At 48.1% G+C, this 26723-nt stretch overlaps 1 protein-coding gene and 1 long non-coding RNA gene across 3 annotated transcripts in view; one reads left to right on the top strand and one right to left on the bottom strand.

The window, feature by feature from the left end:
* Positions 1 to 10098, bottom strand: part of UPP1 (uridine phosphorylase 1) — a 20228-nt gene extending 10130 nt beyond the window's left edge. Inside the window, exons 1-3 of one of the 2 annotated variants that reach the window (XM_032796823.2) lie at positions 9898 to 10098; positions 9436 to 9531; positions 6102 to 6169 (exon numbers count right to left, since the gene is read on the bottom strand). In XM_032796823.2, the coding sequence (XP_032652714.1) occupies positions 6102 to 6154 (53 nt within the window). In that variant the 5' untranslated portion in view covers positions 6155 to 6169; positions 9436 to 9531; positions 9898 to 10098. Of the gene's footprint in view, positions 1 to 6101; positions 6170 to 9435; positions 9777 to 9897 lie in introns of those variants that run through there. The other variant, XM_032796822.2, reaches the window with a different exon arrangement.
* On the top strand, positions 9829 to 26664 carry LOC116834609 (uncharacterized). The gene is made up of 3 exons (XR_004375997.2): positions 9829 to 9906; positions 23995 to 24060; positions 25817 to 26664. It is a non-coding gene; the product is annotated as an uncharacterized LOC116834609 (long non-coding RNA).
* The last annotated feature ends 59 nt before the right edge of the window (positions 26665 to 26723 follow it).

Raw genomic sequence — 26723 nt, 5'->3', positions numbered from 1 at the left:
CGATGCGTGAACAGACGCGAGGACGGAAATAGGTCCTCCTGCAGGAAGTCCCGTCGGCCAACCTACTCTCCCTGGTGTTGTAGATGGCTAGTTGTGGCCAGGCCAAGAGGAGGTTGAGAAGGCGATCCCGCGATTCGGGGGCCAGCGGAGGGAGTTGCAGATAAAAAGGAGGGGAAAAGTGCAACCAGAAACGCTAAAAAGATGATTCAGGAAGGAGCGGAAAGGGGCTGCAACCTGGCGCACCTCCAGTAGAACGTGCGCCAAGGTCTCTCTTCACGCCAGAAAGGGCAGGTGTCGGGGCAGGGGGAACCGCGCCAAGAAACACCGTCTCACGGCCCACGAGGAAGCCGCACTGAACATCCCCATGCGGGCCGCGGGGCGCAGGGCAGAGTACAAGCTGGCCCACGGGGCTGCTCACCCTCGAGAGGGCAGGAGGTCCCGCATTTGTATCGGGCGGGACGCGAGTGGAGGTAGTGAAGGGTGTGGAGCAACGAGACGTGTACAATGATTTCCGTGGCGCGGTCTGGAACAGAACCGGCTGCGCATGAGTGCAGCCGGCTTGCAGAGAAAGGAAGGGGGGCGCTTGGTCCACGGGGCAAGGGGCCCTACAGAAAAATGTCCATGGGGCCTCGGGGTGCTGAGGGGGGCGGGGCGTTGCCCTCTCGTAGGACCCGTCCGAGGTAAGCGCCGCAGAGCAGGCAACAGAAAGCGGCCCTCCTGCCTGAAGTACCCGCGCCTGGGAGTAGGAGCATCTGGAGAGCCCCATGTGCTGGGGGAGCGTCAGCGGGATCCAGCCAACTCCCCGGTCATAGTCCAGTGAGGTTCCGACCCTGGTGACTCCGCCAAGACCAGGCCTCCGCGCACCGCGGCGGGACTTCCCCACCATGCACACGAAGCTGGGATTGGTAGCAGGGGCTCCGCCGGAGGAGGTCGGCCCCCACGGTGGCCGCACGGACCTGGTCGCGGAAAAGAGCTTTCCAGGTCGGAGGAGTCTTGTGAGAAAGACGGCACCGAGAGGTCTGCGTGAAACCGCTCGGATGGAGTAAAGAGCAGTCGTAGTCGGAGCCTGAAGCGGCGGAGAGAGGCAGTGCGCCAGTACGCTTCCAGCGCCGGATATCCCGCACCATAGGAGCCTCTTGCAGGGCCTGGAGCGGAAGACACGGACCTGATGTGCGAAGGCACTTCAGGCCTGCCCCCCTCCTCCAAGGAGGTGGAGGATCCCTCGCAGAGACCAATGCGTCCCTGGCCAAAAGAACTCCAGAATCGCGCCTGGAGGGGGGTGTGGTCAGGAAATCCGGGCCGGACCAGGTGTTGAGCGGTACCAGAGATGATTCGGAGCAGTTGGATTAGCTACCAGTGCCCCCCCAAGAGACACCGGAGTAGTGCCCGTCATTGTCCGACCGCCCCGCCACCCTGCCCTCCACCCGTGCGCCAAGCATTCTCCGGCAGTCCAATGACGGTATGCGTGAGAGAGGTACGCCGAGATAGAGCAGCCGGACCCGCGCTTCCCCGGAAATGCTGAAGCGCGGGTGGAGGGAGCTCGACTGCCACCGTCCCGACCACCAGGCAGAGCTCTTGATCCAGTTTGTAACCCGGGCGGAGGACCGCGACGTAACAGTACCTTGGCAGCCTCACCCGCAGGAGTCGCCCGGGTCTGGACACGAGGAAGCACATCGTTCAGCGTACGCCGACAGGACAGCGAAGCTCCGGCTCCGAAGCACAACCCCGTCAAATCTCTCGCGGAGGAGACAGAGGAAGGAGCTTCGATCGCAGGCGTAACGCCTGGCCCGAGAGGGGGCACCCCTGCCGCATCCCCTCCGAGCTGACGGCTCGGTCAGGGTCCAGTTGCAGCCTGACACAGACACTCCGCAAGAAGCGCACAGCCTGCGAGAAAACCCTCAAAACGGGTCGAAGCCGGAACGCTCGCAGAGTACCCAGGAGATACCCGTAGTCATCTGTCGAACGCCTCTCTGATCCAGGGACAAGAGGAGCGAACGACAGAACCATCCCTACAGCCCCTAATTCCAGAAGGTCCCGGACAGTTACAAGTTATCACACAGATAGTGCGGCTCCGGGGGCGTGTAGGTCTGGTCTGGATGGACACCCGTCGCCAGCACGGACCCTAAACGTAGCCGAGATGGCCTTTGCAATTGATTTGTACGTCGTGCTGAGGAGCCGAGTGGGACGCACATTCCGTAGTCGCGGAGCCATTCCGTCCCCTCTTCGGCAATAAGGCGAGCACGGCTCGCCTGCACGAAGAGAGGGAGACCCGCTCTGCAAAGATCGGCCAGACGCAGGTGACAGGTCCGGAGGAGAACGTCCCAGAACACGCGGTAGAACTCCACGGTCAGCCCGTCCATGCCCGAGATTTATTGGTGGGCATGCGCGGAGGCGTCCGAGGATCGGCCAGAGTGAGAGGCAGCTCTAGCCGGTCCCGGTCGCCGTGTCGACATCGGGAAGCCCGTCCCAGAGTACTCTCAAGCATTAGGATCGGTCGGATCCGGGGAGAAAAGGGCCGCGTAGAACGCCCCTGGCCCTCCCGCACATTCCTCCAGCCGGGTCCCGTGAGGGGGGGTGCCGTCCTTCCGCCAGGAGGCAGTGACGTGTTCTTGGCCCCCTCTTTCTCCGGGCGATAGAAGAAGCGGGCGCGGTCCATCTCCCGAAGGAGGGGATGCCGGATCGACAAAAGCTCCCGGGCCCGGATGGGTCCTGCGAGGGCTCGAAGCTCCTCCCGCTTCTCCAGCACGCTCCGCAGGAGGGAGGATCCTCGGGGCTGGCGGCCAGATCGCTCTCCAGCTCACAAGACCTATCCGCTCCAGCTGCTCTATGGGCCGCATTCCTCCGCCGCTGGCCGCCCGGTGTAGTCCGGCCAGAAGAGCGGGTACGCAGGCACCTTCCAGATCCCACCCCCGCGGCCGAGGAAAAGGCGCGCGCTGCCACTTCGCCAGGCCAGCCGAACTTCCGAAGGGAACGCACGAAGCCGCATCTCCAGCAAACTATTATTAAAGTGCCAAATAGGCCCGGCCCGGCCTCTCCGCGCAGAGAGATGGCTGTCATGTGGCAGATGGTGCATCCGCAAAGGGCGGACGGCCGAAGCCGGAGAGTGGCCGGAAAAGGTGGAAAACGTTGACAAATAAATGCGGTCCAGCGGGAGCGGCACGACCGAACTGGCTCCACCTCCGACGAGAGGGAACGTCGAGACGTCGGTCGGGTGGTGGCGCGCCAGACGTCCCCCGAGGAGTGGCTTCGATTTCAATCTCCCGGAGGACGGCCGCGAGCTCTGGGCCCGGGCACTGCTCGGTCCCCGAGCGGTCCCGTTCCTCAAGGGTGGTATTAAAATCCCCTCCCAGGACCAGGCACTCACGAGGATCCAGGGAGCCGAGGAAGGCGGACGCCCGCTGATAAAAACGCAACCTCTCCGGGCCCGATGTCGGGGCATAAACAGTTCCAGTCTCTTCCCTCCCCTTCAGACCTGCTTCCCCTAACCCATCCTGTTTCTATCACTAGTTCCCACTCCAGTCTCTGAGACCAACCAGTCCCCATCTCCCCTCTCCAGCCAGTACCAGTCTCACAAGCTCCTTGGTCCAATCTACTCCTTTCCTTCCCCTCCCAGTGCCCCCCGATTCTGCTCTCAACCTCTCTGCATTCAAGTTATGTGGTTTCCCCCTTCACACTGCCTGGACACCTGATAGGGGGGTTGTGAGTCACTGAAAGCACAAGAGACATGGGATTCATGCTTTCAATTCAGGTGCCCAGCCATGTGGGGATGGTGCATGTACGCAGAAACATGTATGAGCTGTGAGGGGTGGGAGCAGGGCCAGCTCCAGGCACCAGAGCGGCAAGCAGGTGCTTGGTATGGCCAACAGAAAGGGGTGGCATGTCCAGCTCTTCAGTGGCAATTTGGCAGTGGGTCCCTCAGTCCTTCTCGGAGGGAAGGACCTGCCGCCAAATTGCTGCCAAAGAATGAAGCGGTGGTGGTAGAGCTGCTGCCAATCACATCTTCCCCCCCCTCACACACACCACTTGGGGCGGCCAAAACCCTGGAGCCGGCCTTGAAAGCGGGCAAGCTCAGTGAGCACAGAATCTTTGGAGAATTTAGCAGCAAAATTCTATGACATCTCTACTGAGCGTATGTGAACTGTGAAGTTTCATAGACTTATAACTTGGTCAAATTTGCGCATATTTTAGGGGGATCGTCAAAAGGTACATCCCTGACACCCAGACCTCCCCATGCAAAATTTCAAGTCCCTGCTCCAAAGCATGGAGGTGCTAAAGCTTCTCAAAGAAGAAGTTGACAGAACAGTAACACTGCAAACCAGTGTATTTTCCTTACCAGCCTGCATGGAAAATTTCAGCCCTACCTGTTGAAGTTTGAAAGTTATAAGGAGCTGAAAATGGCATTGTATAATGGCTTGTGTTAGGCAATCTTAATAACAGGGAGTGCTACCATTCCTGCCTAAAATAATTTAATATTAAGCAGTGAAACTGGTTGTGGAGCCAAAGGTAAGGGGGAGGTGAGGATGGGGGTGTGGCAGGCAGGTACAATGTGCATCACAACTTCCTGCCACATGAAGAAACTGCAGCAAAGTTCATATGGTCTGAGGCTGTATTATATTTTGACCAGCCCTCCCACCTTCTTGAGGATTTCAGGGGCAGACCCAATTAGAATCCCAGGCAGAGTGGATCCATTGGAGCCAGGCACCCAGACCATAGTGGGAGGAAAGCAATGACAGAATCTGAATGGGGCAGGTGAGATTGGTGACAACATAAACAGGGATCTAAAAGAGGAGATGAGAGAGACAATGGGGAAGAAGTGGAAATCAGAGACAACATAGTAGGGAAAAAAATACAGAAGAGATCAGAGAAAACAGAGAAAAGAGTGTAAAAATGAACAGAAAGAGAAGAAAAGACACAAATAAAGACTGGTTTCAGAGTGGTAGTTGTGTTACTCTGTATCAGTAAAAACAATGAAGAGATCTTGTGGCACCTTAGACACTAGCCTCTAAGGTGCCACAAGGACTCCTCATTGTTTTTTTTTAAATAAAGGTTGATAAACCATTTGTCTAGAAACAGCTCCTCTGACAAGCTAGTGAAAAAAGATGGCATATCAGCCCTGACTGAGGAATTAGAATATGCCAAGAGCAATGGGGAAAAATCAAATCCTTGACACTTTATAATACCCTCACATTACGTTGAATGCAGACTGGATAGAGGAAAATTATGTATGCAACTTCTGTATTAGGACAAGGAAACTTTGCAAAAGTCATCTTACAAAGTGAAGCCACAGCAGGCTGGAAACTCTAACTATTAGCCAGAAACTGGTGTAGACCTTGATGTACACCTCAAAGTGCTTTCTGATTAGGGTTGTCAATTTTGGTTGGACGAATCCTAGAGATTTCATCACATGACATAATCTTTAATTAAAGATTAATCTTTAATTCCTGGCAACTCCAGGCCAGTCCTGGAGGATTGGCAATCCTACTTACGATACATGAGGCCAAAGGCCCAGTGCCTTCTGCTCCCAGAATCATGAACTAATAGCTTAGGCTTAGTCTACACTTGAAAGTTATATCAGCATAGTTACGTCAGTCAGGGATATGAAAAAAACCACAGCTCTGACCAATGTAGCTATAATGAAATAACATCCAATGTAGAAGTAGCTATGTGGACAGAAGAACACTTCTGTTGAGGTAGCTATCATCGTTCAGGGAGGTGGTGTTCCTACAATGACAGTATAAGCATACTGGTATAGCTATTCTGGCAAACCTTTCTAATTTAGACACAACTTATATTGGCAAGAGTGCTGGCGTCTGAACTAAATAAAACTATACCTGCCATGCACTTTTTTCCCACTATAACTGAGTCCACACTAAGGCTTTTCCCAGGACAAAAATGTTGGAAAGAAATCACAAGCCTAACTGATATTACAATAGCAGCAAAAGTTTTGAGCTTAGACCTAGCCACAGTCCACATACGTTCTGTAGAGTTCTACTATTTAAAAAATTAGGTTGTGAAATGAAAAACATGCTATTTGGGAGGAGTTAAAAGTGGTACATTTATATAAATTAAAAGTAGATACTGAAATTAGTTTTGATTCTTACTTTGATGACTGTTCATCCTCAGTCTTCTTCTCAGCTGCTATACCAGGTGCCATTCTATACCATTAGACCTGAAGGAAGAATACAGTGAATGGCACTTCAGTGACAAAATAAGGCCTTGATCCTGCAAAGATCTACATACATGCTTAATTTCACACACTGCGTAGTCCCATTTTAAAATTAGTTTCATTAACTGTAATGCAGATGTTGCATCTAGTCTATATAGGCATTAATCTTAACTCCAAAAAATTAAATAAAAACATTAATAATATGGTCCATACATAATACAGCCCCTTCAAAAAATGGTGACATTTCAACAATGTGAGCATCTGACCATTAAATTTTTTTAAATATGCATTTACCCAAAATCAATATGGATAATTTTACAGCTGACGCTGGTGGATTAAATATCTCTGCATCAAAACTTGAATTATGTGAAGACATTTTTGTCATTCTTATGCAAAACAGAATTTACACATTCTGTATGACTAAGACAAATTATAAAATGTCATAAAGGAAGTTCTGCATCATTGCTGAGCCCAAATAAGTACAAAATAAATGGGAGGTGAACCCTATTGAGTCAAGTCTCTTCCTTAAATAAACACTCAACTTAATGACTGCAATAGAAGGAAAGAGTCAGATTTTGCAACAACATTACAAAATAAATTATTTCAGAGAAAGAAACAGACAAGATCTGATGAAAAAAGCCTGACTATTTACATGTGGAAAAAGAGAAGTGTGTTGCCCCTTTTTTACCCCAGTGGCTAGTGAAAAGTTTAGGGCCCTGGAGATGTTCCAGCTGGAATTAGAAATTGATGGAGTCTAGTATTTTTCTTCAATGCAGTCTGTTTACTTACAAGGAATGGGCAAAGTCCTGTGTGACTACACAAGGAACCAAGAACAGAAGAAGCAATTTCTTAGGCTATGTCTGCACTATGGACCTTACAATGACACAGATGTACTGCTGCCGCTGTGCCGCTGTAAGGTCTCCTGAATAACTGCTTTATGCTGAGGGGAGAGAGCTCCCCTATCGACATAATTAATGCCCCCCCCTCCCCGAATGAGTGGTGTAGCTGTGTCGGCAGGAGAGCATCTCCTGCTGACATAACACTGCCCACACTGGTGATTTTGTCAGTGAAACTTTCAGTTGAGGGGTGGTGTTCTTTTTGCACCTCTGACCAATAAAAGCTTTGCCAACAAAAGTACTAGTGTAGACAAAGCTTTAGTCTCCACTCCCACGCCTCGTGAGCCAACACCAGACCCCAAAGTGCTCTCTCTAGCTTTTTTCCAGGGTCACACCGTGATTAGAGACTCAGAGCGCCTACTTGGCTTTCTTGCCTCTCCCTCTGTCTGTCCTCAGTTTGTGTGTGATCCCTCTCTACACACACATACACAAAACCTACCCATAATAATATTCAGACAAAAGTACCTGTGAACGTTCACATAGGGCAGGTTGTTTTAGGTGGCAGTTTATGCTCACCGTTATGTTAACTGGGGTTTTAACTCAACTTATAACAGGTTTCACCCCACTCGTAACAAGTTACTGAGTATTGGAAATGTGCTGATGCTTAGAGGAAGGGTTTTTCCTTTATGTAAGGTAATCAGCTTTATCAAAAGAAACTATATTACATGTATAGCGACATTGAAGGAAACTATAAACTGGGTCAAATTTCATCACCAGTTACAATGGTCCAACTCCATGGACTTGCCTCTGTGATTATAGTCAGGCATCATTACAAGTACTTTATAAAGGAAGAACATAATTGTTAAATGGGTTAATGTTTGCAGAAAAATCACGCTACAGTTCTTAGGCAATTATTGATCCAAGTATGTGAGAGAACTGGAATTGTATTATTTCCAATAATAAGAATATATAATTGTATAACTAATATATTACACTTATGTATCTAGACTACATTTGATCCCAGATGGAAAAGGAGTCTTTCACATCCTGTTTAGTGCCTAAACTGATGAATGATTAAATGATTTTTTATGTAAATTTACAACTATTTAAATTATTTTCAGGACTTTTAATTTTGGATCTTTAATCTTCTTTACTAAAGAATCTATATTCACTTCAATACACTAGTGTGTTATAGATCACTAGATACATAGATTAATAAAATCTACTAAAATAGAAAACATTACTTAGAAGAAAAATTTCCATTTCTGATAGCCATGGAAATTATTTTAACAATCTTCCTTTTCTATGACACCAGTGACATTAGATAGGTGTTAAGAAATTATTGTTTTCTGAAGAAGGTACACAGTATGTAAGTACAAAACAGGTGCAAATTTCAGACCTAGAAGTAGATTCCCTGTTTTAATCAGTGTTCAGATCTGATGAGTAATATTTTACAACTATGCAAAGCCCGTACATTTTACTGTGGCTTTCTTTGATTAATGTTTTACTAGTATTGTTTTAAAGTAGGAGCTAGTACTCAGGTTCTGATCCATTTCCTATTAAACTCATTGGAATGACTCCTGCTGACATTAACAGGAGTTGGTTAGGCCCTCAATTTGCACTATGAGCATGTTTTCCCTCATCCTTAAGTGATTGCTTCCATTATACAGCACTTCTGCAACAGGCTTTCCCTTCATATTGTATGCATACTTATACATCACTCATATAATGACAGTTCAGTATGGGTTTCTTCACCTGTATAAGGAGGAACCCATAGCTGATCTGTTAGTCTATTTGTGAAACAGGGGTATACTTTGCTCCAAAGAAAAACTATCTCCCCCGCCAAACATCTGACCCCCCATAAAGCTCTCTACCAGTACCAGCAAAAATTTCCCTATGTTAAGTTCTCCTCACACTTTCTATGGGTCATCTTAATTATCACTTCAAAAGTTTTTTTTCTCCTACTGATGATAGCTCATCTTAATTGATCAGACTCTTCCTGTTGGTATGCGTATTTCCACCTTTTCATGTTCTCTGTATGTATAAATATCTCCTGTCTGTGTGATCCATTCTATGCATCTGAAGAAGTGAGCTGTAGCTTACCAAAGCTCATGCTGAAATAAATTTGTTAGTCTCTAAGGTGCCACAAGTACTTCTGTTCTTTTTGCGGATAGAGACTAACACGGCTGTTACTCTGAAACCAGGAAAAATTCTGGCGTTTCAGAAAAGCACAGTACAGTGCTGTTGGTATTAAGATTCATTTCCTCATCAGCAAAGGGAGGGACAAAGAAATGAAATCCCAATTCCCACAAGGGGCTTCCAGTACTCCAATTTTAACTAGAAATGCGTATATTGGGCACAATAGCAATCGGCACACTACACACCTCTCTGCACAGTTAAAGGAAGGCATTGCTTGCATCAGCTGTAACCTACCTTGCTGGGAAGGAGAAGCTGAACTCCAGCGGCTGCCCAATTCCAGTCGCTCTCAATAGTATTTGAATGGCACAAGCTATTGCACTGGTCTCCAAGCTGGAAAAGAAGCAGGGGAGTCAGGTCTCTGGCAGAGGAGGGCAGAGATGGATGCTGCTGCTGGACCAAGCTCCGGGACTGGGGAGCGGCAGGAAGTGTGCTAGCAGCAGGCCCTTAGCAACGGCACAGATACTTTACACGCCGCCCTAGCTCCGGTTCCAGGAAACCTAGCGCCGCAAGCACCTTGCTCTCCTCCCTCAGTGCCCCTTCCCGGCATCGCCCAGCCCCGCCGCCGCTGGGGCTCCTCCTGTCCTCCCGGCCCCGGGAAGGGCACGTAGCCCCGCCCCAGCGCTGCGGCAGCGGCTCTGCCTCGCCCCGTCTCGCAGCGTGAGCCGCTCGCAGAAGGGCAGGAGAAGGGGCGCTCACCTGGGGCAGGTGAGGGATGCGGCTGCTGATGTTACTGCGGTGCCTCTCGGGTCGGTGCCGGCTGGGGGCTCTGGTCTCCCGCTGCGTCCCCGTCCCAGTCCCCGCTGCCTTCTCCGGCTGCTGCTGCTGGGCTGGTTGTTCCTACTGTCACCGTGCTGCTGCCGTGGGACTATGCACGGAGGCGCGGCGGTCTCTGGGAGAGGCGGGGCCCTTCCTGGCCCTGGGGGTCGGGATGAGCTGTCTGTTTCTCCTCCCCAGGCTGAGCGATGCTGGAAAGGCCGGGCCGGAGGCGTGTGACAGTGACAGGGGGTGGGGGGGTTTCAGCCTGTGGTTTCCCAGGATGTGTCTGTGACGTGTGTTCATGCAACAAAGGGTGTGTGTGAGTGTGTGTGTACAGCAGGATACCTGTGTGTTTCATTCCGTGTGCGTGCTGTAACTGTGCAAGTCACTGTGGGTAATGGGAATGTATGTGTGTGTGTCTGAATGGACTAGGGAGTGTTAATTATGTGTGTGGTAAGATGGGTATTGTGTATCAGGAAGTGTGTGTGTTTACAAGTGAATATAATTATGTGTTTAAAACTGTACATACCCCAATACACACACAATCACAAATTGCATTTGGCCTTGTGTATATTAGGATATGTTTAACTGAGGGGAATTGGATGTATGCGACTGCGCACAATGGGATGTGTGTTTACTTTTGTTTCAGACAAGTTGGGGGAGGTAGTATATTTTATTGGACTAACTTCTGTTATTCTGTTATTGATCCAGTAAAAGGTATTACAGCCCCCAGCTTGTCTCTCTAGTATGCTGGGACAGACATGGCTACAGCAGCACTGCATAATTTTATGTTTAACAGGATGTGTAGATGTGTGTGTACTATGCAAATGTGCACAGTATGTGTATACAAGAGTACAAATTCAGGTCCCTTTGAAGTCAATGGGGTATTTGCCATTGTAAGCAATATGTTTCAATGGGATCAGGCTCTGAGCCAGCATGAATGTGTATGGAGTGAGTGTAAGCACACGTCAATGTCTTTCTAGAGTTTGCATATAATGTATAAACTAGATTTGATGGCATGTGTACCACCATGTGTCTAAACAATTTGACATTGATCCACAAAGGGACTTAGTCATTGCCACACTGAACATAACAGCACCTTTTAGATACCTAGAAAATCACAAAAACAACACTGCGTTAGGTGCTCAGGTTCCCTATGCAATAAATGGGGAGAGATAGGAAAGCAATCCACAAAAGCTAGCATGCTTAGAGGGAAGCTGCCTAATCTAGCCCATGGGAAATGCTGATCAGAGGGTTCTGCAGCCTGGTGCATGGCCTTGTAGTGTCATTCAGGTTTGGTCTGGCCAACCTCCACCACGACAGAGGGGTGGCTAGCCAAGTCTGAGTGAGTAGTGCTGTGACAGGGGTGGCTAGCCAAGTCTGAGTGAGTAGTGCTGTGACTTAGTGCATAAGGTCACAGCATCACTCAAGTTTGGCCTGGCACCTTCATGACAGAGGTGTGACTGGTCCAAACCTGAGTGGCGCTGTGATCCCATGCACAAGATTGCAATTCCTGGAGCAGGGAGCCAGGCTCCATCCCCTGGGGTGAGTGCTGGGACTAACTCACTCTCTAACACTCTGTTCCCCATCCCAAGGGGCCTCCACTTTGTATCAGGCTGAGATAAATGTTTGTTTGCTAGGGCAGGGGCCAGTGATGGGTCAGTGCAGTCTGACAACCCATCTAGAACTTTCTTGTGACTCACTTGTGGGTTGGGACCCACTGTTTGGCAAACACTGCTCTAACCACTGGGCTAAAAGTTAAAAAGTGGGCACATTACCACCTCCTCCTCCAGTTAGATTTTGAATGGGATCCAATCTGGTAGGCAGCCTCTGTTTGCCCACTGGATAGGGGCCCACGTGATGTAGGCAGCCAAACACCTGCCTTCTCCCAGTTTGTGAATTGCTCTGGGGCCCAAGCAGGAGACAGGCATTTGGTTCCCTAGAGGGAGGGAGCAGAGCATGTTGTCCACAGGCAGAACCGTAGGTACTTAGAGAACTTCTAGACTGGAGACTTAGGCACTGAGTAAGTTTAGGTGCCTACAGGGTTCTCCAGGAGTTTTGTGGACTGCAGTAGAGCCTAAGGGCCTATGGAATTGAGTGTAGGAAACAATTGTGTGCATGGTACGTGTTTCATATGTGCAGGGTATGTTCTGGGAGTTTATATGCAAACTTTATTGCACAAGTATAACCCAATAAGGTAAAGTTGTGCAAATATATTTGAAACTAGACTAAACAAAGCATTACAGAATATACTGCCAGGTGGAATCCTGCACTAGCAACAGGACGATAGGTGAAATGACCTTTCTAATTTCTATGATTAAGAGAATTTTACCCACAATGTGTATATGATTCCATAATACCAAACAAATGGGAACCAATAGGAATTGAATGAGAAAAGTTCTAGAAAGGTGCTAGCCCTTACCTTCTGCATAACTAATGAAAGGTAGCCATGTGTTCAGGTATCCTCTGACTTGATTCCTTCTAAAACAGGGGTGGGCAAACTATGGTCTGCGGACTGGATCCGGCTCATTAGGCCTTTGGATCCAGCCCGTGGGATTGCCACCCCTGTGGCGCTGTGGGCCCCGTACTGCTCGGGGAAGCAGGCGATACCATGGTCCCTGCAGCCCCAGAGAAGTGGGGAGAGGAGGCGAGGGCTCTGTGCTTTGCGCTCACCTTCAGACATCGACCTCCGCAGCTCCCATTGGCTGGGAATGGGGAACCGTGGCCAATGGGAGCTTTGGGGGAGGTACCCTCAGATGAAGGCAGTGCGCGGAGCCCTCTGCCCACCATCCCCCAGGGACTACAGGGATGTGGTGCCGTCCACTTCCGTGAGTGGCACGGCACGGGGCCAGGGCAGGCAGGGAGCCTGTCTTAGCCCCACTGCGTGCCGCTGCCACCCCAGAGCTGCTTCAGGTCAGCTGAACCCCTCCTGCACCCCACACTCCAACCCCCTGTCCTGAGCCCCCTCCTGCACTGTAACTCCCTGCCCTGAGACCTGTCCTGCACCCTGCACTCTAACTCTGTGCCGCACTCCTTCCACACCTCAACCCCCTTCCGCACTCCCCTGCACCCCAACTCCCTGCCCTAAGCCCCCTGCTGTACCTTGCACCCTCCGGCATCCCAACCCCCTGCCCTGAGCCCTCTCCCGCAACCCAACCCCTTGCCCTGAACTCTCATACACGCCGCACCTTTCCTGTGCCCCAACCCCTTGCCCTGAGCCCCTTCCTGGCACACTGCACCTGCTCCCACACCCCAATCCTCTGCCCCAGCCTACATTCATGGCCCTGCATTCAATTTTCCCACCCAGATGAGGCCCTTGGGCCAAAAAGTTTGCCCACCCCTGTTCTAAAACCTAGCATTTTTTTCCCTATGCCATACCCAAAATTTTCTTAAGCCACGTGAGTACAATTACTGGGTCTCTGTGAATTTCTGAACAAAATATCAATATTACCTAATGGACCTTTCACATTGCACTTTTGAAAGAGCAAAATAGCTCAGTGAGAGAATTTGATACTGTTTCATTATTCTACAACAAATATTGTGTGATTAATAGATAAGACGACATAGGAAAATCATTAGTGTTATGTTTTTATACAATTGTTAAGGCTTTATTATTGCAAATTAAGTGATATAGTTATGGAATACCAAGTTTGATCTTGAAGCTTAAATTCCCTCCCTGCTTAAGCAAAAAAGCAGAAGTGTTATTAATAGGAAACAAAGGAGGTGAACCAAGATAATTTAAAACGTTAGCAATCTTAATCCACGTTGACCCAAGTATGACAAGAGAATGGGCTGTTTAATAGATACATATATCAGCTTTGGAAATAATGGAGAGGGGCGGAGGAAAAATCAGTTTTTCCCTTTAAAATGGTGAATTGTTTAATTTCTAAGCAAGGTTGTGTCACCACAGAACCAGATTTTCAACACTCGGGCATATGTTTAGATGGTGATGAGTACCATAAAAATATCTATAAATAGGTTGCATCTATAAACAGGATGTCAGATTTGATATTTGGGAAAATGGAACAATGAGGAGTGCAGTTGAGCCTCTCTACAAATCAGCTTTTTGTAGGATGGATTTTAGTTAATTGAATGGTTCTTGCTCACTTACCATTGGCATTGCTCCAGAATCATTTCCTTTAATACTTGTGTTCTTGCAGACAGGAAGATCAGGATTTCCCTAAACATACACAGCAGGAAAGTGGGTGAGAAGAAAAAAAATTCCGATCACTCCTGCTGTCTCCATGTTTTGCTTCCTTCCTAGACTTTGTATTATTAAGAACTGAGTCAGTCACAGAGATCACTGCAGGGTATGTCTACATTGCACCTGAAAGCGAGCCTCTCCCCTGCCCCCATGTAGACTGACTTGCACTAGCGGGACTTGGCTTGAGCTACCCATTCAAAATAGCAGTGTGGACATTGGGGCTTGGGCTCTCAAGCCTACAGGGAACAAGCTGCAACTGGAGTCACAACATCCACTCGGATATTCAGGGGTGGCACCAGCCTCTTTCTGGTGGGGGGGCTGAGATGGGCCAGATGGAAAATTTGGTGGGGGCTGTGCTCCCCATACCATGAGACTTCACCCCCTCCATGGCCCTGCCCCATTCATGGCTCCTCCCGCTGCCCAGGTCAGAGGCTGGAAGCTGGAGTGAGGCAGCACAGGGCGCTGGCTACTCACAGCTGATAAGACCTGCCTGGGTAGAGGGACCCAGGTTCAGGGCCAGCAGAGCCCTCAGGAAGCAGCGACCATGGGGAGAGAGCCCAGTAGCCTGAGCCAGAGTGGGTCAGTCCAGGCGACTGTTGGAAGACCTGGACCCACCACCCACCCTGGGCGATGCACTCTGGCAGGCAGGGACACAGGTTGAGGGCTGCTCTCGGGCACCCCAGCCTCCCGCCTGCTCTTGGGCACCTGGCATATTTCTCCGCTGCTGCTGGAGGTGGGCACCCGGCCAGCAGTCGCTGTTCTCTTTGCTCTGCCTTCAGAGTTGGGGAGCTTCAAAACAGCAACTGCTACGGGGTGGCTACAGAGGGGCTAAGGCAAATTTTGGGGTGACTATAGCTCTGAGTAGCCTCCCTCAGTGCCGCCCCTGATGATATTTTAGCATGCTGACTCAAGCACTGCTAGCACAAGTCTGTCTACCTGGGCTGGGAGGCCTACTCCAAGCTGCAGTGTAGACATAGGCTAAAGGAAATTGACCACTACTATTGGGCTTCTTTGTAAATATCACAACTTGGGACTAAGGAATCAGGCACCCCACAGCCTCCCTCAAGGAAGACATACTTCTTAGCTTCCTTAGATGCTTCCTCGGAGTTGTAGATGGGAAGCAAGCTACTGCCAAGAAGTCTCTTACTGAAGTTAATTCCATTTGTAAACTCCATCCGACCCACGTGAATAGAGCAGCGGGTGTCCAGAATTAACAGAACTGTATACTGGTGGCAGTTTCACCAGCCAGGGAAGGGAAGCAAATACCATGCCCAAGTCTTCTAAAAGGCCTTGCCCCAGGGTATGATTTATTATTTGAAACAAAGGACTTAAACAGCACCATAATAAAACAACACAATTAAGGGATTATCTTCACTGCAAAGTTAAACTTGAGTGCTGGCCCTAATTTGAGTCCCATCCACAAACACAAATTCTGAACAGGAGGATTTTTAACTTAAAACTCAAGTTATCACTGCTCATTAGCAGCTAACATGACCACTCTGCAATGTGGACACAAGCTGACTTCACTTTAGTGCCTCTAGGCCTCCAATCCCTTCCCACAATTCCTATCATCTTCCAGAAAGGACAGACACATTCTCCCACAATTCCCTGGGAAAGAATTCAGAAAGTGGCTCCGCTTACTGCAGTGCAAAGAACTCTGGGACAAGCCCCCAGAAACACTAGCAGCACACACAAGGGGGTGCAGCATCAGTGCGGACACAACAACTTGCATATTATTTTGCAGTGTAGCTATTCTCACTTGAGTTAGGCAACTGGAGCATAGGTAACTCCAGTTAACTGCAACAAAGAGAAACTCTGACAAATGCTGACTATACTCCCCAGAGGCACAGCCTCCCTCCACCTGCCAATAAAAAAAAAAAAAAAAAAGAACAAACCCTACTGCTTAACTTACTATTTATTATATAACCCACCCAGGCCCCTATTAGCCTGGGATCTTGTAAACCTTTGAAGGCTGCTACTTCCCTTTGTCACAAGAACATTCAGACAAGAACTCTTGGGCACCTAAAGAGGTCTCCAGGATACTTTCTACTGGAAACTAATGANCTCTGACAAATGCTGACTATACTCCCCAGAGGCACAGCCTCCCTCCACCTATAAAAAAAAAAAAAAAAAAAGAGGACACACCCTTCTGCTTAACTTTCTTTTTCTTATATAACCCACCCAGCTACATGATAGCCTGGGATCTTGTAAACCTTTGAAGGCTGCTACTTCCCTTTGTCACAAGAACATTCAGACAAGAACTCTTGGGCACCTAAAGAGGTCTCCAGGATACTTTCTACTGGAAACTAATGAAAGGTTAGAAAAATATGCACTTAGTAGAACGAAATGGAGGAACATATTCAATTTACAACTCTTTCTTTACCTAAAGATGTGAGCTTAAAAAGTTAATTAGAAAGTATTCTTTAACATTATAATCTGAAAGATCCAGCTAAAAAATATCCTTAAAGGTTATTTATTCTTCAACTACAATACTGCCTGCTATTCTGTTCTGTATTTAGTATTCTGTATAATATCAGGTTGTGACTCAATGTAAGCCCTTTGGGGCTGGGAACCAGTTACTTGGTTGCCATAGCTCACCAACTGAACAAGTCTGTGTTCACTAGTAGTGCAATAAGAATATGTATTTTGGTAGAAATTAAACAGTTAACTGTAATATGCATATAATACTTACAATCTAGGTATTAAAAGAGTGCCACTTTCTTAAAATAAATACTAATTATACAACAGTATTTTGCAGAAAAATATAGATGATGCATTACCTGCAGAAGGAGCAGAGTCTTTGATTGGAGGTGTTGGGAGAAAATGTAGGGTACTGAAAACAAATATATTTTATTCTGTCATCCAGTGCAAAATAGTGAGGATGTGGATTCAGATTTCCTTGTGTTGTTACAGACTTCCTGTGTGACCTAGGCACTTAGACCCATATCTAAGACCCAAATTGCAAAGGAGTATAAGTTAAAAAAAACAAATCAATAATGTGATTGCTATTGAGAAAATATACAGTATATTTAAAGTAAAAGCAAAGTATGAACCGTCGGGATAGCAAAGACAGAAGTGAAAAATTGTAAGAAAGATACAAAAATAAACAAGAAAAAAGTTCCCAAGTATTTAAAAAAGAGGTCAGTGAGAGAGACTTCAGGCCCCTTGTGACACTATATGGAAAACATGACAGATGCTGCTGAGAAACTAAACGTTTTCTTTATTTCAATAAGGAAAAATGATAAAAATGTGCTAGGAGAGGAGATATATATATTTCCCAGGATCAGGAAGTTAGAGTGTGGGATTGGGCCCCATTCACTAAGAAAAATTCTCCTTGACTGTAAGGAATGCAGGACAGGGACATAAAAATGACCTGTGAGTTTGACAAAAGGTAAAAGGTAGATTAGAACAAAGGTTTTCTAAACTGTGATCTAAGAGACATTAACTGTAGAAGGTTCTACCATGAGGCACCTCTAGGTGGCACAAAATCTTAAGTGTGAATATGCAGAACCACTTGAATGAACTAATACTTTTTTGATGGATAAGCACAATAAATAATGCCTCTCCCAGGCCACGTCTACACTACAGGATAATATCGAATTAGCTAAAATCGGTTTCTTAAAACTGATATTATAAAGTCGAGTGTGCGCGTCCACACTAGGCACGTTAATTCGATGGTGTGCGTCCATGGTCCAAGGCTAGCGTCGATTTCTGAGCGGTGCACTGTTGGTAGCGGTTCCGTAGCTATCATTCCCTCAGTCTCCGCGCCCTTGGAATTCTGGGTTGATAGCCCAGTGCCTGATGGGCAGAAATCATTGTCGCGGGTGGTTCTTGGGTACAGCCTCACCGGCTCCCTTGCTGTGAAGCAGCAGACAACCGTTTCACGCCTTTTCCTGGGTGAAACTGAGCAAACGCCTAGCACAGCTAAGGCATGGACCCTGCTGAATCAGTAAGCGCTATCGTGAATGTTGTCAAGCACCCTCGTGCACTTCTCGTGCTGTCTATACTGAGCCATGAACTGCAAGCAGGGGAGAGGAGGAAGCAGCTACGGCAGCGCGGCGACGAGAGCGATGAGCACAGTGGACACTGATTTCTCCCTAACCGGCGGGGGAACACCCTCTTCCGACCCGCGACCGCTTGCCAGCCCGGGTGGGGGAGCGTGGTCCCGCCGGCCGAATCCGAAGGTGTGGGCCTGCGTTTTGGAGGGGGTAAGGTGCCGTGCTAGACAGCGGAGTGGGGCAGGTTCGTACCCATTTGAACACCGATTTTGGGGCACGGTGAACAAGTCCACAGACTGGTGGGACTGGCATCCGTTCTCGTCTGCCAGGCTGGCTGCTAGGGGACGGATTCGCCCCTCGCTGCGCGAAACTTTCGCATGCGTCCAGAAGCAGCTCTGCTTGAAACTTTTGACATGCTTTCCCCTGGTCCTGAAACGCCTAATACTAAGAATGAGTGAGCAGCCTCCACGAGTGGAGAAGCGTATAGTGGCAAGTAAGCCCTCTGAACGCTCCTGCACGCCAGACAGCTACGTCAGTCGGGAATCAATTTGGAGTGGCCCAATCGTCCACGCTGTGGGGCTGTTCTGTGGATGCAAGTAAGCCAAAGCAATCTGTCCTCAAGCTGCTGCTACGAAAGTTGTGAGCTCTGGGAAACGTGGTTAGTGCGAAAGTTGAGTGAAGATGGGGCTTTGCTGCAATGGCGAATTCGCTGGACGGGGGGACGATAGATGGACACACGTAGTCATGCCAGTGATAACTGGCCGCCATGATGCGCCGAGTGGGGCGCGCCAGTACGTACACGAGGTCGTTCACTTTTCAATGGTGCTCGGCCAATAACGACTAGGAGCCGATCGGCAGCAAGGGACGTTTTCAAACTGGGAAGCAACTACCACGTGGATGGCCAGGAAGTATCATGACCCGCATGTGGCAAGTGTGTCAGAAGAAAGCACTAGCGGTAACTGTAGTAACAGATGCCGCAAGGGGAATTACTTGCGCAGACATGCCAACACAACTCCACACTCGTCCTGGGGATCGGTTAGGATACTGGGCTGTCGTTAGGTGCCTAGGAAGGGTGAACCCAGCCGTATCCCTGATGCACCCCTAGGAAATGGGGTTACTCAGTGAAGCACAATGGGTTAGTCACCGGGAGGGGCGCAGAGGACCCTAGGGGCTGTGGAAGGACAGTGGGTGACATGACACCGGAATCCGAGTGAGGGGCTGACTGTTTCCGGACTCACCTCCATCTGTACCAAGTGGGGGTCAGGGGCTCGGCCCTAAGCAAGTGCAGCAGGATGGTGGCGTTTCGACAATGGCAGATGGGCTAGAAGGGTGCATGGTTTTTGGCCAATTGGCCGGAGTATTAAAAAGATGGAAAACTCAAATGGGGAAGGGCACCGGTGGGGGGGGTGGAGGCCGGGCCCGCTGGGATACCGGGGAGACAATAGGGCCGAGGCAGAGTGCGAACGATGTGGACTGGAGTCGGCTGGCAGAGACCACACTCGAAGGCTAACCAATGGGACCAATGTCCCGATGGTTGTCAAGAGGGATACTATGGTGCTGCTTTGCTGGATAGCCTCAGGTTTTGGGCTCCACAATCTCTGGGTCCGAGAAAACTACGTACCGGGGGGAGACATTTCACTAAGGGTAATGGATTGGGCGGGAACCAAAGGAGGCCGTTTGTGGGAGGACTGACCAATTCACCTGAGCCGCTGAGACGGGAGCTGAGCCAGAGACTACAGGGCTGATTAGAAAAGCACATCCAGGAGGCGGGTGCGCATTCCTGCAGGACAGAGATAGCACTTTTGAAAACGACGTAGTTGCAGCCGGGCCAGTGGCTATGGTGACTTGCTGCTTGTTGTTGTTTCCCCTGCAGGATTCGAAAACCTCTCCCCCCTTGATGTTCTTTGACTCATTCTCCCTGTGTTAAGCAACTCCCCCCTCCCCCTTTCGATGTATTCTTTATTAAAAACTAATTAAAAAAGAGAGGCCAGAGAATTATCAAGGTATCTCCATGGCCTGCTTGTGCTTTGGGAGCAAGATGGATGGGAAGGAACCAAGGCCATTAAGCTCATTTCAATCATGAATACTAGAACAGCCCCCTTTTTCTGCTGACTGCCAGCAAAGGGGGGTGAGGGGCGGGGTGCAGAAAGCTCTTCCCCCATGTGTCTTACACGTCCTGGTGTGAGGGAAGAATGGAACGTGGGGGAAGCTTTGGAGGTGGCTGAGGTCCGGAAGTGATTGTTCAAGTAAACCATGGGCTGATACCGCAGCGGCACTCTCGTAAGCGCCGCTGCTGCTCTCATCCCCTGAAGTGATCCAACCATGGCTGTTGGTATTGGATCATCAAGTTGTGGAGTGCATCGCCTAGCGCCCACAGGCACTTGTGACGGCCAAGTCAAATTATTAGAGCTGCTGCTGCTGACAGCCCAAATGATGCCGTGGGTTCGTGGTGGTCAGGCGGGCAGCTCCAGTCCCAGAGGCAGGACCTCCAAGCGAACAAAAAGCCAGCAAGGAGGTGGTGCGAGTGGGGCAACATTGGCCATGGTGGGGCGACGTACGGACACAGAAGCATCTGACCGGGCCGGCCAGCCGCTCCTCCCTGCCCATCCCCCCGGCGCTGTCTACCCACAGAACCCCCACTCCCTCAACATCACCCCTCCCCCCGCCAGAGAGCACAGGTTTCCAAAAGGACTCGTCCAGAATACCCTCCACCCCAGTGGTCAACGGAATTTCCCATTCACTGGCATCTTTCCGTGTGACTTTGCTGGTAATGCCACGTCCTTCTCCCACAGTCCGGCGTTCTTCCTGTCTCATTGGAGCTCTTTCTCAGTCTCACTTTGCCGGGCCCAACAGTCGCCAGCAAGTTGCTCCAGGTAGTCCCAGAGCTCCAGGTCGTGGTTGCCTTTTTGGTGTCAGGCGGAGGACCCTCCGCTTCCAGAATACTCTCGCATCGATTTCTGAGAAACATCTTCTCAGATATACAGGAGCTTGTTGGCTTCTTCCTCCTCTCTACCGCCCTCTCTTGGAGCAGGCCACAGCCTATCCCTGTCGCCTCTGTCTAAGGGCTTGTCGGGATAGTGGCGTAGGTGAGGCGTAAACGGCAGGAACCTGGAGGGGCTGGAAGAGAGACTGTGTCTACCTAGCCAGCAGCAAGCTGAGAAGGCTGCAGTGAGGAGAGGGTGGGTGGTGGTGTCTAACCCAACCAGGGGCAGCAGAAGCAGAACAGCAGAAGCATAGCCAGCAGAACAGCAGCAGCGAGGAGCCCAACGCCAGCAGGGAACGAGCCAGGCCGCCCTCTCCCTCTGTCCTCCAGACAAGAGCAGTCGAAGGGAGAGGAGATATCCTGGGCCCAGAGAAAAGCAGGGAGGAGAAGTAGTGTGTAATCTGTTATACGTTACCAGTGTTGATCAGACGATTAGGATCGAGCAGTGTGTGACTCTGCGGCGAAGCTCCTCACACGGTGCCATTACTATAAGAAACTCACTACCCCATGCCACCTAAGGGGAGGATCCCCTGGGCTAGAACAACCAGTGACATACTCGGGTGTGACTATCACGATAATAAGAGAAACGCAGCATTCTTGTAGTCGATACAGTAGGCTATAATACTATGTGAGATGCTGGGTGGGACGAGCAGAGAACCCCGGACAACGCACGCTCCTCGAAGGCGTCTAGAGGCCTGTGGACTCGCAGCTCGCCGAGGAACTTCTCACCGCAGCCGATGCGGCGTGAAGACGGGAGAACGAAATAGGCTACAGTCGCAGGAAGTCCGGTCGGCCAACTCTCTCGCTCCGAGGGTCATTCTGTACAAAGATGGCGGTGGTCAAAGGGCCAATGTACGCATGGACGAGAAAGGAGATCCGCCGACTTCGTGGCCCACGGCCATGTAAGGCTTTTTCTGTTTGCTATTCTCCAGCGTTCATATAACATCGATGAAACTCTAGGTGGGAGTGCATAGAATAATAGCAACGGTGAGGGTAAATGTGCATTACCAGCCTAACGTTTAAGAGTAAAAAGAATATTCAGTGAGAGCCGGACGGGGTGCAAGCTGGCGCCTCCAATAAACGTGCGCCAAGTCTTCCTTCACGCACCAGAAGGATGCTGTCGACGGGGTGAACGCGCCAAGTACACAGCCCTGCTCGCAGCCCCTGAAGGAGCCGCCAACTGCATGCCCCAGCGAGCCGCGGACCAGGCAGTACAAGCTGCACCGTTGCTCACCCTCGAAGGTGGCAGGAGGTCCCGCCATTGGTATCGGGGCGACGCGAGGGCGACGGTAGTAGGGTGTGGGAGCACGAGCGTGTACAGATGTTTCGTGGCCGGTCTGAACAGACACGCATGCAATCGTGTAGCCGGCTTGCAGAGAAGGGGTGAGGGGCCGATTAGGTCACGGGGCCAGGGCCTACCAAATGTGGGGCCCGTAGAGTGGAGGGGGGCCGTAACACGAGCAACACCGCCAAAGACGCCCCCTACTTCCATTTTCTTGTCCCCTCAGGCGTCCCCCACCACTGAGTGACTATTTCATCTAAGATATCATGTAATGATGTGGCTGAGATACTCTAGGACAGATTCCTGCTCGCCAAACGTGAATTAGAGCTACTCCTCTCGTCGGGGAGGAGTACAGAAATCGATTTAAAGAGCCCTTTATATCGATATAAAGGGCGTTGTAGTGTGGACGGGTACAGCGTTAAATCGATTTAACTCTCTTTAAATCGATTTAAACACGTAGTGTAGACCAGGCCCCAGACTCTCATAAGTGGTTACTTCGGTGAGAATAACTTACAACTTTAACTCTGTGTATGTGTGAATGCTGTATACTACACATACAGAAAATAAATAAATCACATCATGAACTCCTTAAAGACAGCCACTTCTGGGGTTGACTCCTCTACCACTATATAACCATTTCACCTTTTAAGACATGAAGGGTCAGATTTTCAAAAGCGTTCACCTTTGACTTCGGTGTCTACATGAAGTGGCCAGATGTTCAAAAGTGCTCAACATCAAGGAACTTCAACAGGAGTTGCTGAGGGTTGAGAAAATTTGAAAATCTGCCCAAAAGTAAATAAGACTCATGTTGTCAAATGAATGTGTAGAGTAGCCTAAGGCTGACCTCACTTTGTGTACTTTGTAAATGCCCTCAAATGGGCCAACTTGATGAGATAATTGATTAAGCACCAGATGATTAACCAAAGTAACAAGGGGATTTAGCTCATCAGCTGAGGACAAGTAAAAAAAAAAAAAAAAAGAGACAGGACAAGGTGTGGAGAGAAAGGAATGTTCAGAAAGGCCCTGGATCTCAGGCTACCTCTACACTACAACAATTAGGCCAGGTCTACACTACCACTTACTTCGGTATAACTTACGTTGCTCAGGGATGTGAATAAGTGAGAGCTCTTCCCTCAGCTTAACTACTCCACCTCCCACAAGATGCTCTCACACCAACATAGCAGTGTCCACTAGGTTGGTATAATTTACGTCGCTCAGGGATGTGAAGGACAAGGCCTGGTCTACACTGCGGGGGGAGGGATTGATCTAAGATACGCAACTTCAGCTACAAGAATAGCATAGCTGAAGTCAACATATCTTAGACTGAATTAAAATTACTTACTTTGCATCCTCGTGGCGCGCTGCGGCTCTCCCATTGACTCTGCTTCCACCTCTCGCCGAGCTGGAGTTCAGCAGTCGATGGGAGAGCAATCGGGGATCGATTTATTGTGTCTACACTACACATGATAAATCGATCGCTGATAGCTCGATTGCTACCCACCAATCCGGTGGGTAGTGTAGATGTACCCTTAGGTAGCAAATTGTAAATAAAGCATTTGAACCTATGCAGGAGTGTGTAAGGACTGTTTGCAGCAAGAAATCCAGAGTGAGGGAACCATGCTTATGACAAGTGAATGTAAGTAAAATAATTACAAAAAATTCAATTAGTCCAAAATCCTCTGACTTGTTTCATTATCATATTTTGATTAGATCTCCATGGGATAGTCTGAAATGAATGTTTCTGCTCTAGCCCTTCATTGTACAAGGTTTACAAGAAGGATAACTTCAGTTCATGGATCTCAAAGTGTTTTACAAAGATGAAAATTCTCAAAATTACTGTGTGATACTGTACTAAAGGCAGTTAATATTGTAACCCCAGTGCTATTCAGACTGTGGTCCATCACTTGCTGGCTGGTTGCATGGCATAAAATCTTCTCGTTTCCTCTTGCTAAATCACTTTAAAGAAGCTAAATGTATATTCAAATATATGGAAAAATAACTTTAGACAAGTAAGGGATGCTACAGGGATGTTAAGCAATTGTCTTATATCCTCCTATTTATATTCTCTCTATTCAAATGTAGTCTACACACTGAAAAAAATGACAGGTTTCAGAGTGGTAACTGTATTAGTCTGTATCAGCAAAAACAATGAGGAGTCCTTGTGGCACCTTAAAGACTCACAAATGTATTTGGGCATAAACTTTCATGGCCCACAAAAGCTTATGTCCAAATAAATTTGTTAGTCTCTAAAATGCCACAAGGATGCCACATTGTGTGTGTGGGGGGGGGGGGCGGGAATTTGAGAGCCCCTGATGTACCTGCTTTTAATTGAGTTAAATAGGGCAGAGTGAGGTCGAAGTGATTCAGTGGTCAAGTCAGGAACAGATAGTGAAGCCTGACTTCCATTCCCCTGCTACAATCATTAAACAAAATTCTTAGGTAAGAACCCTACCAGAGGGGTAAATGGCAAGGAAGAGGACTTATGTACCCAAACCTAGAGTTTTAAATTAATTTGGAAAATTTTGGATAGAGCTGTGTGAGGAGAGAGGAGGAAATATTACAGCTATGAAACAAAGAGCAATACAGAAAAGGAAGGCCTAACCAGACTCCTTTGCTTTGCTTATAATTCCCCTGTCCAAGCTAACAGTATTAAATAGATTACCATACTCTGTAGCAGTTCCTTTAAATGATAGATTTTTTTTGGCAGTCTGTATCAGAGACTACAAACAAATAATTTGATTAATTTCAACACATTTTTCTAAGAAAATATTCAAATAAGTTGTTTCACTCATTTACTGAATTCCACTATGTATGTTCTTGGAGGGAACTCCTTAAAAGGAAATTTGACAGGGCACTAAGAGCCTGTTTAACAGACTGAAAGAAGTTCAATATCTATCTTAAGTATTTAGGTCACAAATCACCATAGGCGTACAAACCCCCCACAACAACATCAGTAAGGAAAAATGTAAAGGATTTAAAGGTGAACTTTTCTCATAGCCATCCCATAGCTGAATTGCTTAAATCTGAAGAATTATTCCCACTTCCTCCCTTTTCTGATTTTCATTCTCTCCTCCTCTTGTTTTCCTTCACTAAAGCCCATGACAGTAAGCACTGAAGAACATTCCACTTAACACAGGAGGGGTTTCTTTTACAGTGAAAAAGAGGAGATTAAATGGCAATATTACTTCTTACAATTTAAGTAATATAGGTATTCCTGAGGCTTTTATGAATGACATTGATCTTATGGTCAAAGGTCATCATTGTTAGAAATGTACAACTAGAACTGTCCATTGTACTGTAAGGTAGTTTTCAGACACGAACAATAGATGTAATCCTGTCAGCAGGCATACAGTTTACAATGCTGTTTCAGCTGACAAATACTGAATTCCCAGGGTGTGGCTTGGAGAAATTTATGAGTGTATCGTTCTACAAGATTTTCATAAAGCTACATAGAGTACTTATTCTCCTGAACACTTTGTGGGGCTACAGGTAGGTGCTACAACAAGTATGTCATTTTGTAACTGACCATACCATCTGTCCATTATAAAGCAGGAGCTCTTATACAAAATATATGCCTTATTATAGTACCTTTCTGAAATCCTGATACAGAACTGTTCACAATCTGCCTGCTATATGTAAACTATTTCCACACACACATTCCCTTTCTCCCAAAGACATGTATCATTATGGAGAGGCAGCAGCTCTGCATGGTTCAGGTTGTAACAAGCTTTCATTATAAACTCTTAGTTTATCATGCCTATAATTTTGGGGATGTGTTTGGGCCCAAAATTTCCACATTTACTCTGAAGGCAAAAGACTTCTGCAAGCAGGAAGAAAATCTGTCGAACTATTTTTGATTTATAGGTCGCAAAGAAATTGCCCTGAATTTGAAATGCTGACTTTCAGCTGACATTCTTTGTCTTCCTCTTTCTGAGAAATAGCTTGTTACTACCTTTTCAACCTTTCCAAATAGTTAAATCTCCTGGGAAAATTCATGCAGTTCTTTATACTTAATAAGAATGTGTTTGCTTATTATGTGGACATTATAAGATTTATTTAAGGACTTGAGTTTTGTAAATTATGTGATAAATACAATGTTTACCATTTATTTAGAAACTTGAACTGGTGTTTGAAATGGTAAGTGAAGTCTTGATCCCACTGAAGTGAATGGCAAAACTCCAACTATCTTCAATAGGGTCAGGATTTCACCCTAGGATTTTTGCTTTTGAATTGGTAATAGGCCCACTTTTATAATAGTGTCTAACCAATTTTCATACCAAACTAATTAAAAAGTATTGC

Source organism: Chelonoidis abingdonii, chromosome 2 (assembly GCF_003597395.2).
Source record: "Chelonoidis abingdonii isolate Lonesome George chromosome 2, CheloAbing_2.0, whole genome shotgun sequence".
Classification (NCBI taxonomy): Eukaryota; Metazoa; Chordata; order Testudines; family Testudinidae; genus Chelonoidis; species Chelonoidis abingdonii.
The sequence above is the reverse complement of the archived record's forward strand: the minus strand, read 5'-3'. Positions and strand labels throughout refer to the sequence as shown.